Raw genomic sequence first — 11,880 nt, 5'->3', positions numbered from 1 at the left:
AAGGAGTAAAAAAAAAAAAGAGACTTGTTTTGTCAGTGTTTGTTCTAAAAAATGAAAAAAAAAACAAAAAACAAGCACTAAAAACGAATAATGACTCGTTTTCTGATTTCCAATTTTGTGCACAAATGGAAAATGGAAAAAACAACAACGGAAAAACAAATAACTGGTGATCTGGATGTGTCATGTATTTCGCGTATTGTCATTCGCCGCAAATTGCGTAACACGGAAGTAAACTTGAACCGGAAAAGAGCTTTATACGCACACTTTAAAACGTCTTAACTTGCTGAATTTCTAAGCTATTTTTGTACAGTTTGTTTTGTTGCAAACGCCAGACTTGTGGCTACAATAGATAATTAATGTGCGTTGAAAATGCTTCTTTACTCAAAATCGTGACCTTTTTGGATAAAGGTGGATACGAGCAGTGGTAGTAAATAATAGTTTATTGATAAATATTATACCATTTTGTGTCTCTTCGATAGGCTCAGGCTCCCGCTCTGCAGAAACACATCTTCAGTGACGATTGTCACCAACAGCCAAGATCATGAAGCCTTTGGTATCATAACTGCATGTCTGATGTTTCTAGCAAAACATTGAAAATAATTCAACGTGTTATTATTAATTTAATGACGCAAAACAACTCAAATACGAGGGACTCCGACCGGTTAACGAGGGTGAGGCTCCCTCTAGTGGTTGTTTACCGGTATCTCAATGGGAAAGACGACAGGACCGGAGAGTGAAAACTGCGTAATGCCACAAAACTGCGAACAATCACCACGAAAATTCATGTGGTCATCTATATTCATACGAACTAAAACCTCTGAAATTACCACACCGATCATCCCAATATTTTGCATTTCATAACCACCGCATAGAAGCTTAGTGAGTGTCATGGAGTGCAAGACAACCTCCAGAAAATCCAAAACACTGTACATCAGTTATACACCTATGCACTGTCATACAAAGCCGCTTTTTATAAAATAAAGTAAAATAAATACAAATAGAAAAAAGAAAAGAAACGACCATGTACAGAAGGGCGAAAACGACCATGTATAGTAAGGCGTTTTTGGGAGTAAAAAAACAACCATGTATAACAAGGCGTTTTTTGGCCATTGTTGTTTTTTTCCCCCAAATACGCGTTACTATACATGGTCTTTTTTTTTTTTCCAAAAAAAAACATGGTGTTTTTTCCCCCCCAAAAATCACCTTACTAATTATGGTAGTTTTCCCCCCCAAAAAACACCTTACGGCTTATGGCTGTAAGGCATTTTTGGGATACAATACAGCCTCTCTCTCAACCTTCCAGCGGGGTTGTTCTTACCATCAAAGCATCTTAAAACGACTGAATTTAACATTTGTGACTGTGTGCGGATTTTTTTGCTTTTGACTGAAGCAGACAAGAAGACACTTGTATTATTCAAGCACTTTATTCACAATCACCAATAAAGCAAAGTAACAATCATTCGATGACTCTTTGTCATTTTTGTCTTCAATTCCAAACCAAGTTGAATTTGCAAAATCTTTCCTGATGGGTGACATCATGAATTTAGCAATTTGCAAACACTGGTGGGATTATTTTTAGATTTTAGTGGTGTGATTTAGTCCAGCAGGGGACAGTGTAAATGACCACTTCAAGAGGGATGCCAACCATCTCTCCAAATGTATTTCCTTTTTTCGAAACTGCTTGGAGACCTGCAAGGAAATTTGCGGCATGAACTGTTGAGCATTGTACCGTAAATACGATCAAAATTTTTGAAAGTCCTCCGTCAAGGTGGCAAAATGGTATAAGACTTGGAGTGGGACTCGGGCGACACGGGTTCGATCCTCACTCTGTGTTCCATTTACGAATTAAACGGAGAACAAAGTAAGATTCGAACCCGAGTCTCCCGAAGACTAATGCTTGTCATTAACCATTGGACCAAGCTGGATACTTTGTAATTTGTTGGTTAGTCGTAATTATTAGTTCGAACATTGGGCATATACGATGCATACATCCCAAAATTTTGCAATTTTTCCATCGGAATGGCAAAACGGTATAAGACTTGCGCTGTGGTTCCGGCGACTCGGGTTCGATCCTCACTCTGTGTTCCATTTACGAATTAAACGGAGAACATAGTAAGATTCGAACCCGAGTCTCCCGAAGACCAATCCTTGTTATTAACCATTGCACCAAACTGGATACTTTGGAGTCCGGTGGTTAGTTGTAATTATTGGCACGAACAGTGGGCATATACGATAAATACATCCAAAAATTTTGCAATTTTTTGATCGGAATGGCAAAATGGTATAAGACTTGCGCTGTGGTTACGGCGACTCGGGTTCGACCCTCACTCTGTGTTCCATTTACGAATTAAATGGAGAACAAAGCAAGATTCGAACCCGAGTCTCCCGAAGACTAATCCTTGACATTAACCATTGGACCAAACTGGATACTTTGGAATTCGGTGGTTAGTTGTAATTATTGGCACGAACAGTGGGCATATACGATAAATACATCCCAAAATTTTGCAATTTTTCCATCAGAATGGCAAAATGGTATAAGACTTGCACTGTGGTTCCGGGGACTCGGGTTCGATCCTCACTCTGTGGTCCATTTACAAATTAAATTACGGGCTGCACAAGGTTCGAACCCGGGTCTCCAGAACACTACGTGTTGTCACTAACCATTGTACCAAATTGGATATTGGACGTAACCTCGGTTTTCTGTATTTATACCTTAATCTGAACATTATTCTCCCACTGCTTGAACTCGTTGATGACTATGACTAAGAGACCAAACGAGTGCAAGGGTGCGATAGTAGAGTGGTAAACGACTTGACGTCTCCTACATTGCGAAGTGGGTTCGAATCCCTTTGATGTCAGGTTACTTGAATTGTGTTATGTCCTCCCGTTTTTTTCATGTCAAACTCCTCCTTGGCAATCTGCTTTCTGCATAAAGTAAAAGTTTTCTTTTTCATTTTTTTTTCGGGAAGTGACGTAATCACCGGAAACCTATTTAAGTCAGGACAAACGCGCTAATCATTCTTTCTCACCGCTGACAGGCTCCGGTTGTGCTTGTCCTTCTGCTCCTCCGCACGCATCTCCACAAGATCATCGAAAACTTAAGACAAGGTGAGTGTACTGTTCATGCATTAAAAGCCTTTTCAAACGGCTTCACTGCTTTTGCACACCTTGGACGTAAAGTAACACTTTTGGCTTTTTTTTAAGCACTAACATGCTAAGCTAAAACGTCTAGCGTTGGCAATTATCGTCTTCTACAACCCTAAATAAATTGCACTAAAACTCATTTTATGGGCGTACATGCTGATTAAATTATTGAACGCAATAATTTACGTTTTTAACCGTGGTTAAGTTCATGTTTGTTCAACAGCATTGCAGGCACTTCGTGGGACGATGACTATCGAAGCATTTGCAAACATTTTTTCCCCCAGCATCGATCTGGATGAAAGCGCCGTTTTGGGCTGTCCACTGGTGCAAAAAATAAAATAAAATGGACCGTAAAAAGGCCGACTTCCTGTGCGTTTTTATGTGGATTCAGAAGTAACCCATTTTAATCAAGTGTATCTAATTGTCTCTTTTTTTTGTCCACAGGTTTGCATTTCAAACAGAACGGCCAGATTGACAGCAGAATGGCAGAATCCTGTGTTTTTAATATACAAGATATCATTTAAACAGACGAAATTGAGTATCTGTGAGTATTTCTTTCTACGAGCTCACATCTTTAACACAGTGGCCCAAATTAATAACACTTAGAATGGCTCACTTGAAAAGGCAGGTTGCTAAGCCACTAGCTTGAAAGCCTGAACATTTAAAAGTAGCATGCTTGTTACCATGTCTTTCAGGCCACCATGCTGTTGAAGAGACGTCCAGCTCTGCTCTCCTCACTGGTAAAACACACATGCTTTTATACATGTACAAATGTTTATTTCAGCAGGCGCTAACCATGATTGATACAATCAATCAGCAGAGGTGTGTCAAATCCAGGTACAGAAAGTAAAACCCCTGCCACAGTTTGGCTTTAGCCACAGGTGCTTCTACTTAACCAGGTCCGGGGAGCTCGTTACCTGCTGGTTGAGTAGAAACACCTGTGGCTAAAGCCAAACTGTGGCAGGGGTTTTGCTTTCTAGACCTGGATTTGATACACCCGAGTCATGCACTCAATGACACTTTGTTTTTTTTTGGGGGGGGGGGGGGACTTGTATTGCTGCAGGAATAAGCCCCAGCCAAGATTCTGGATGAGACTGAAGGAAGGTGAGGAGACCTGGTGACTTTCCAGCAGCATCAATTGCCAACTTTTTTTCACTCTTTTTCTGCAGTCATGGTGGAGCTTCACTGAGAGCTGTGAATCAAGACTGTGATGTATGAACTGTCCTGCTCCTGTCCGCCTGGTGGCGCTGAAGAACCTGATCCATTCAGCATGGATCAACTTGTGACCTCTTATAAGGTTCGGACGTGTTGCCAAAACTGAATCACAGTACTTGGTCTCGGTGGTGCTGCTGCAGGCAATCAGGAAACATAGCATCAAGATCAACATGCTACAAAAAACTGATGTTTTAAGAGGATTTACCTGCTTTTTCTTTGACTTTGCATGCAGTGCAGCTTCCAGTACGAGTGCCACCTGGGACTCTCGACCTGCTGGGCAAAGAGACAAATGCTACAGAAACGTGTGGAAGCTCCTCAAAGCAGCCTACATTGTCAGTGTTGAGACGTGCAAATAAATATTCTAAATGGCAGCTTGACTGGTCTCGTTTTTTTTATCCATCCTGGAGAAGTCTCCTCACCAGTCCAGTTTCAGGAGCTCTGCCTGCTCTTCAATGTTCATCGCGCTCGACCAGCTGCTGCAGGAGAAAGGTGAAGTCAACCAAAATGAGTCGCCATGTTCCTTGTCATTACAGGTACAACACTACATTCATGCCATGGCAGTTGCTGATGCTACAAGCTTTGACTCTCATGTCTTTTGGCTTAGGGCCACACACTAGTCGGTGCGCTCCTTGCTGGCCAACTGTCAACTTCACATCATCCAACTTGAATGGTGCGCAGCAAGAATCTTGCCATGGTGTTCACGATGACTGCATTAATGAAGAGCTCCTGCAGAAGCGTACAGTCAGACGTAACTGCGTTTCTGGTAAGTCATAATTGGTGTCTACTCACATGTTGTCATGCAGATGGAGCCACTGGAGTGCTCCAAGGTGAAACGTGACCCAGTGCGTCTGCATGAGGATGAGCCCACTGCTGGTAAGAAAAAGGTAGTGTTCCAGTTGTCTCGACAAAGTTGAATTTTTGTTCTTGTGTCCAGTGTGGCGCACGATCAAGTACCTCCTCACAGCCCGAGACCAGCGCAGAGCTGCATTCCAGCAACACTTTAGCTTTTCTTGTTGCTTCCTCATCCACAAGGTGCTGAAGCCAAACTTTGGGGCAGCCTGTGAAGTGGGAGACATTTACACTTAGACGGTATGCTCTTAAAATGCTTTCCATTGCACAATCCTCATGACAACTTTTTTGATCAAATTGTTTTTTTTTCTTCCCCTTTCTAGGCAGCGAGGAACATGATCAGCTTCCACCATAAAGCAGCTGTGAACACTTGTCTGGATTGCTGGTAGGCTACAAGCCCAAAACGTATTTTTCTGCACCATACGTTGACTTAACTTTTGACTGACGGATGTCTTTTTGTCTTAGGTCCACACGCTTGTCCAGGTTCCTCTCGCTGGCCGACCACTTCACCAAGCAAGGTCCCGACGCTTGTCTTCGTTCTTCTGGCTGGCCGACCACTTCACCAAGCGGCAACAAGCAGACTGTCATCCAACTTGCAACTTGTTTTTTATGCTTTGTGATTGTCTACTCTGCAAAATAAATAAAGCTTGATTTACAAACACTTTAACTCTCAACTCCATTCTTAAACACATCATAAAAATCTAACTTTATGAATCTTAAATTAAAAAAACAAAAACCTAAAAAAAAAAAAATCCAGAAATTTTTTTTTTCTAAATTTTTTTTTCTAAATTTTTTTTTTTTCAAAATTTTTTTTTCGTAGGTTTTTTTTTTTTCCTAAAATTTTTTTTTGGAAAGAAAGACTGGAAAGTGGGCGTGGCCAGGCGGGCATGAAGCTCCCTGATTCGCTGACGGCTCTGGAAGTGGGTGGAGCAATTGAGATACAACGCTCTGATTGGTCGAAAAGTGGGCGTGGTTATGCAAATGAGCAGCGGTGTGATTGGTGGGATTCGGAGTGGGCGTGGCCATGTGCATTTTGAAGCGCTGTGATTGGTCGGTTTTGTAAAAGTGGGCGTGGCTATGCAAATTAATGCATTCTGATTGGTTATGCAAATTCGAGCTGCTCCACGATTGGTTGAAGCAAAATTAGGCGGAGTTGGGAGGCGGTCCTAGCAGCAGATAGGTTTTCGGCGGCACTTTTGAGTCTTCAGGTCAAAGTTGCACTTCAGTCACTACATGGGACACAAGTCTTTTACTGTTCCCCTCCATCTCACATGACTCAAAGCTCGATGAATTTAAAGATTTCTCGAGTTTTGAGTCATGAGGAGACAAACAGGAGTAGTAATGTTACACTTGGGTCCACAGTAGCAGTGACTGATGTGCAACTCTCACCTCAAGACTTCAAGCAGCCTTTGAAGAGTTTTCCACTGCAGTGACCAGCATGCATGAAAGGCTTTAAATGAGGACAGATTTACAAGTAAAAAACAAAGACTCATATTCAAGTTGAACAATTTATTGTGCACAAAAGCTAACATAATTTAAAAGCATTTTACAGTCAATGTTTGTGTGGGCTAACTCAGGTTGCACACACAAACATTGACGACAAGCAGTTTAAGTTTTGTGTGCTCGACAAGCTCATGTGTGATGTCACTTACTTCTAACGACACACGCAAACTTAGTAGATGTGGCGCCAAGGGGGACGGGAGCACATCTGACATCTCTCACAGGGACAAAAACTAAGTGCCAGCTACTGCACAACATTATCATCACACACTTCTGGACATGTTTTAAAATGACACTCATATGAACCAGGTTAGTTAAAAAAAAAAAAAATTACATTATTCTTTCAACTGACTTGGCCCACATCATTGTCATTTAAAAACATGTCCAGAAGTGTCTGACGATGTTCGACATAGACAACCTATGTGTGGGCAGAAGCTTAAGTTGAGTGAGAGAGAGGTCGGCGCACTCACATCCACCTTGTGGTGCAAGGTGACATCACACATCAGCTCCTCAAGCACACAACACTGCTTAATACTCACACGGGCCGAAATGCAGGTTGATGACCCTTCCGCATGTCCCACAAGTCTGTCGGCTGCACCTTTGAGCCCCAAGCCTCCTCCATCCGGTCAGCCTGAAAACAAAAGCAGTGAGTAACACTCTTCTGCACAGAAAAAAAGATTTAAAAAAAATAATAATCTTAAGATTAAAGTCGTACTATTAGGAAAATAAAGTGGTGTAGTTTCACTTTGAACACATACATTTTCAAATGTGCCCACACAAGTAATGCATCTGTGTGAGCAATCAGCAGCTGGCTTTCTCTCCTCACCTGACTTCCAATGAGCAATTCATGCTCCTTTCAATCAACTGGTCAACCAGGGCTTCAAAGTCCACCCACTGAAAAAACTCAGTTTACATGCTAAAATATTGAGTAGTTCAATATTGTTCAACTGTACACAAAAAGTCAAATTACTACAACCGCCAACAAACTGCTCCTCTATCATATCCTTGACCTCCCCTTGTGAAGATATCACTTTACTCTTGTCATTTTACAACACTACATTATCTAAACAGTCTATGACTTTCTATTTTATCAAAAGTATACAATTTCTTAAGTTGACAATGTAAAATGACAACTTCAAATCTCGTAGCACAATTATTTTGTCTGTATTCAAATGTGGAACTATTCATTTAGGAAATAACAGATTCAATTGTCCGTGAATACAGTCTTGGACTCTAATGTTTGATTTTTTTTCAGGATCAATGTATACATTTCATGACATTCTGAATAATTTAAAGTTGTTTTATTTATTTTATCTTTTCTTTTATATATATATATATATATATATATATATATATATATATATATATATATATATATATATATATATATATATATATATTTTAAATGTAATGGCTTTTCTATTTAATGACAAGGCCAAATAAAGAGCCTCCATACCCCAGCACAAAAAAAACTACCATTGGTCACCAACCTATCATCAAGGCACCTCTCAGTGAAGATGCACTTCTACACCACATACTCGAAGGTTTGGCACATTTGTTTTATACAGATAAAACAAATTTGAAGTTCGGCTGTCAGCTCTCCTTTCACTGCTTTTTAATGATGTTTTAAGTTTTTGCCATGGTATCGCTTCCTTATTTTGTCTCCTTTTAAAGTTTTATAAAATAATTGACCTGATTTGTCAGCCCTTGCTTGTTACCAGTGCAAAGGTTACTGTCGAGCCCTGCAATTGAAGGGAGGAGAAAGGTGGTGACAATAAGTCATTCAATTAATTAGTAAAAGGCAAGTTGTTGTTTTTTTTACTATGGTACTGGACAGGATGGGAGGGGAGTGAAAATATACTCCCGTGTCACCCTCTAATGCAGGGGTGTCAAAGTCAATGGACGGAGGGCCAAATAAATTTAGCTACAAGCCCAGGACCGGACTGATCGAATGTTCATTGAAATTTTTTTAAATGTCCAGATTGGATCGGGTCCTCCATGCCTGCTGATGAAGGCCTTCATGATATATTTCTGTAATATATTTCTTTGCCTAAAATTTAATATCCACAAATCCAAATTTAGTCACGCAAAACCTCTCCGAAATTTTCGATGCAGAAACCAGACAGTATATAAATTCTATCCTGGATTCTAAAAATATGAAAGATTAAGACTGTTGCTTTATGTTATTTATTTAGAATTTTTGTTTAAAATCCCCCTGGCTCTTCTTTTTTGTTTTCTTTGTGTATTATGTATGTATTAATAACTTTGTTTGGTTTGTTAATAAAAAGAAAAAAAAATATATATATATATATATATATATATATATATATATATATATATATATATATATATATATATATATATATATAGAGAGAGAGAGAGAGAGAGAGAGAGAGAGAGAGAGAGAGAGAGAGAGTTGTGTTGTTTCTGAGATTAATGAATATATCGCGCATCTTTCTGGATGGGAGGGGATGCGAGCGAGCGGAGGACGAAGAGGAGAGCTGTTGCACTTTTTTGACTGAACGGTTGTCGTACTGTATTGGTGTGGGATGCGGCCCACATTAGCCGGTTGGACTAATAAAAACATGATAATTGAACTGTGTCTGACGGCGTGTTCTTTGAAGGTGCTACAATATATTATAAAGCCAGACGTCATCGGCAAGCGCGAAGGACCCGATCACATCTGCTACTCACACCAGCTTGCTGCGGTCTGCGGGCCGGTTCTAATAATAAATCAATATCATCCCAGGGGCCGTAAAAAACCTTCTCGCGGGCGAGATGTGGCCCGCGGGCCTTGACATTGACATATGTGCTCTAATGCAAGATGCAATTTCAGTTAGTTTTCATGTTTGTGAAAGTATTTAGTTAACTATAAAAAAAATAGATAACTTGCTACTCGATTATTATTTTTACTCAGTTTAAGTTTTATTTTATTTTGCAAAAAAGTTGCCAAATTGGCAACACTGAGTAACCTTAGATATAGTCACAAAGCTGTCAAGGTAACTAAAAACCTTTTTGACACCTGAGAATGCTTTTGAAATGAAGAAAATTCATGTTTCCTTTAATACGGCTAAACCACATTTATTAAATTTTAAACGTTAAATTTTTGTAAATTAGTGTAAATATTTACATGATAACAAATATACTCTATAATTTGAGTAACTTAAATATTTTCTCAAAAAGGTCTTAATAGACACGATTTACTAAAGGCATATTTAGAAAATAACATTGCGTCTCATTAGACCGTGCTGTTGTACCTCATGTTTTGACCGGCTGAAGAAATGGAAGAAAAAGCAGCATGCAGTACCTTTGAAGAAGATGTTGACGGTGACATGTGCAGGTAGACTACCAGCAGCAGGTTGGGAAGCCATCAGTCTTCCATTGTGGACATCAGCTTTGGTGTGGAAAACATATACAACCAGATCCAAGTCAAACGCTTTCCTTGATTGACAGCTAAGTGCTACTGGTGGGCGTCCTAGCTACCTGGCCACCTTTGTTGATATTGTTGTGCTAGGGAACTTCCAGTGACGTAGCGAGCAACAATAAACAAACTAGAGGGCCTAAGTGACGTAATTATGCTCCTTAATGGTGTACATATACATTTATATTAAAACGGCAAATAGACTGTCTAAAATTTTTAAATTACTCACTGAAACAGCTAGTAGTCACTGGAATATCTTCTCATTGAACCGGATGTATAGCCTTCTTCTTCTTCTTCTACTAATTCTTCTTCAAAGTTTTTGGCGGATTACATCTTCTTGGTGCGTATCGCCACCTACTGTACAAGAGATCGCAAAGGCATTTGGCAAGCAGACGTTATCCTCTGATGTTATCTACCGTAGGTAGGTCAAAGACAAAGTGATGTGTGTCGTAACTGAGAAAGATCAACTCCAATAGAAACAAAAGGGAATGTTTGAGAAAAATTGCCTTAATTGCAACGTCTCTTGCTTTCCAACACTGCATCGTGTATACAACATTAACACAGTTATGAATAATAATAATTTTCTGCGCCTTTTGGTGTTGGAAGATTAAACAAAAACAAAAAACAAAAACAAACAAAACAAATAATAATAATAATAATAATGATAATAATAATAATAATAATAATAATACATACATACATACATACATACATACCTGGAGCCTATACACCTCCATAGTTTGTTCTAGTGTCCAATGTTTTGTCAAAATTGGCATCACTTTGAGACTTCCACTTGCCATTCTCACTTCAGTGAGAGATAAGTGGTTGTGTTTCATTATTTCTTCTCATTTAAAACAAGCAAAACCTGTTGTTTTCTCAAACATTTTGGTCATTTTTATTTTTGTTTAGTTGTCTTGTTTTGTTTTTCAATCCACTATATCTGTTTTGAGGTTTAACCTTGACACATCAGATGCCGCTCCTTACCTTTCCACTCTAAATATCTTTTTTCTTTTTTCTTTTTTTTTAACGGACAGCCGCAGAATGGGTGTTATATATTTAAATGTAACATCTCTTGAATTAAAAATGGCTGTCATTACTCACGTTAAATTACATGAAGTTCCGGTCACGCCCATTCAGCGAATCACAGATGCCAGCAGGCAGGCGTGTTGTTTGTTCGAACAAGCTCGGTTGTTGACAGACGCACTCAACATTAGCAACGAAGATACAAGATATACTGTGGTCATGCCTAATGTGAGTTGAGTTATTCTCGCGACGCGTTAAGTCAATACAGTTTGCGAATCTGTACATTTCCACCGGAGCCAAACGGCTTCGAGATAAAAATAATAATCGACCCCAAAAACCCTGATCGCTTAAAGTTATGGTGCAGCTGTCTGAAGCTATGAATACAAAATCCAAGGAGACGTCGTCGGTTGGGCGTTCTGGAGTCATGCAATTGTCAAAAATTGGATCAGGATGAAAATGACTTTAACACTTAAATTGTCTCACCCAAGCAAATCGCATAAAAGCCTACTTGCATGACAAAAAGACTAACACAAGTAGTTTGTTGTTGTTGTTGTTTTTTTTTTCATTTTTAGCAAGAAAGGGGTTAAAGGAGGTTTTTCGGGTTTTCGCGAAGTTGTTCTTTTAGTTTTAAAGACGAGTTGTTGTTATCCTTTCGGCTTTTCCACTAGACTATGGGTAATATTTTTTTATGTTTTGAGTTTGGAGATATTGTTTGAAAATTCGAGCCC

At 39.4% G+C, this 11,880-nt stretch overlaps 2 protein-coding genes and 1 long non-coding RNA gene across 17 annotated transcripts in view; 2 read left to right on the top strand and 1 right to left on the bottom strand.

Moving 5' to 3' along the window:
* The window catches only part of LOC147127483 (partitioning defective 3 homolog), a 271,216-nt gene extending 269,407 nt beyond the window's left edge, over positions 1–1,809 (top strand). For both annotated transcript variants that reach the window (XR_015084282.1, XR_015084281.1), the window contains one exon: positions 480–1,809. The gene's annotated coding sequence lies outside the window, so the exon portion shown is untranslated. The remainder of the gene's footprint in view (positions 1–479) is intronic.
* A 1,139-nt stretch (positions 1,810–2,948) lies between these two features.
* On the top strand, positions 2,949–5,830 carry LOC147127482 (uncharacterized). Of its 4 annotated transcripts, none has more exons than XR_015084357.1 (11): positions 2,949–3,108; positions 3,589–3,688; positions 3,840–3,884; positions 4,314–4,441; positions 4,597–4,691; positions 4,770–4,892; positions 4,964–5,029; positions 5,163–5,232; positions 5,294–5,448; positions 5,532–5,593; positions 5,674–5,830. It is a non-coding gene; the product is annotated as an uncharacterized LOC147127482 (long non-coding RNA). The 4 variants fall into 4 exon arrangements; XR_015084356.1 differs by having other exon boundaries at positions 4,592–4,691; positions 5,674–5,829; XR_015084358.1 differs by lacking the exons at positions 4,770–4,892; positions 4,964–5,029; positions 5,163–5,232; ... (1 more) ...; positions 5,532–5,593; positions 5,674–5,830 and having other exon boundaries at positions 4,597–4,730.
* Positions 4,126–10,421, bottom strand: LOC147127481 (uncharacterized). 11 transcript variants are annotated; one of them, XM_086021056.1, is made up of 10 exons: positions 10,359–10,415; positions 10,192–10,268; positions 10,016–10,102; positions 7,248–7,339; positions 5,645–5,837; positions 5,314–5,419; positions 5,149–5,229; positions 4,779–4,835; positions 4,565–4,632; positions 4,126–4,493 (listed from the first exon to the last, which is right to left on the bottom strand). In XM_086021056.1, exons 6-10 carry the CDS (start codon positions 5,382–5,384, stop codon positions 4,435–4,437), a joined length of 336 nt encoding a protein of 111 aa, XP_085877182.1. In that variant the 5' UTR covers positions 5,385–5,419; positions 5,645–5,837; positions 7,248–7,339; positions 10,016–10,102; positions 10,192–10,268; positions 10,359–10,415; the 3' UTR covers positions 4,126–4,434. The 11 variants fall into 11 exon arrangements, with proteins under 11 accessions (XP_085877182.1, XP_085877183.1, XP_085877181.1 ...); XM_086021057.1 differs by lacking the exon at positions 10,192–10,268 and having other exon boundaries at positions 10,359–10,421; XM_086021055.1 differs by having other exon boundaries at positions 10,192–10,409.
* Positions 10,422–11,880: the final 1,459 nt, after the last annotated feature.

Source organism: Filicampus tigris, chromosome 21 (assembly GCF_054856515.1).
Source record: "Filicampus tigris isolate MCC_2025a chromosome 21, RoL_Ftig_1.0, whole genome shotgun sequence".
Lineage (NCBI taxonomy): Eukaryota > Metazoa > Chordata > Actinopteri > Syngnathiformes > Syngnathidae > Filicampus > Filicampus tigris.
The sequence above is the reverse complement of the archived record's forward strand: the minus strand, read 5'-3'. Positions and strand labels throughout refer to the sequence as shown.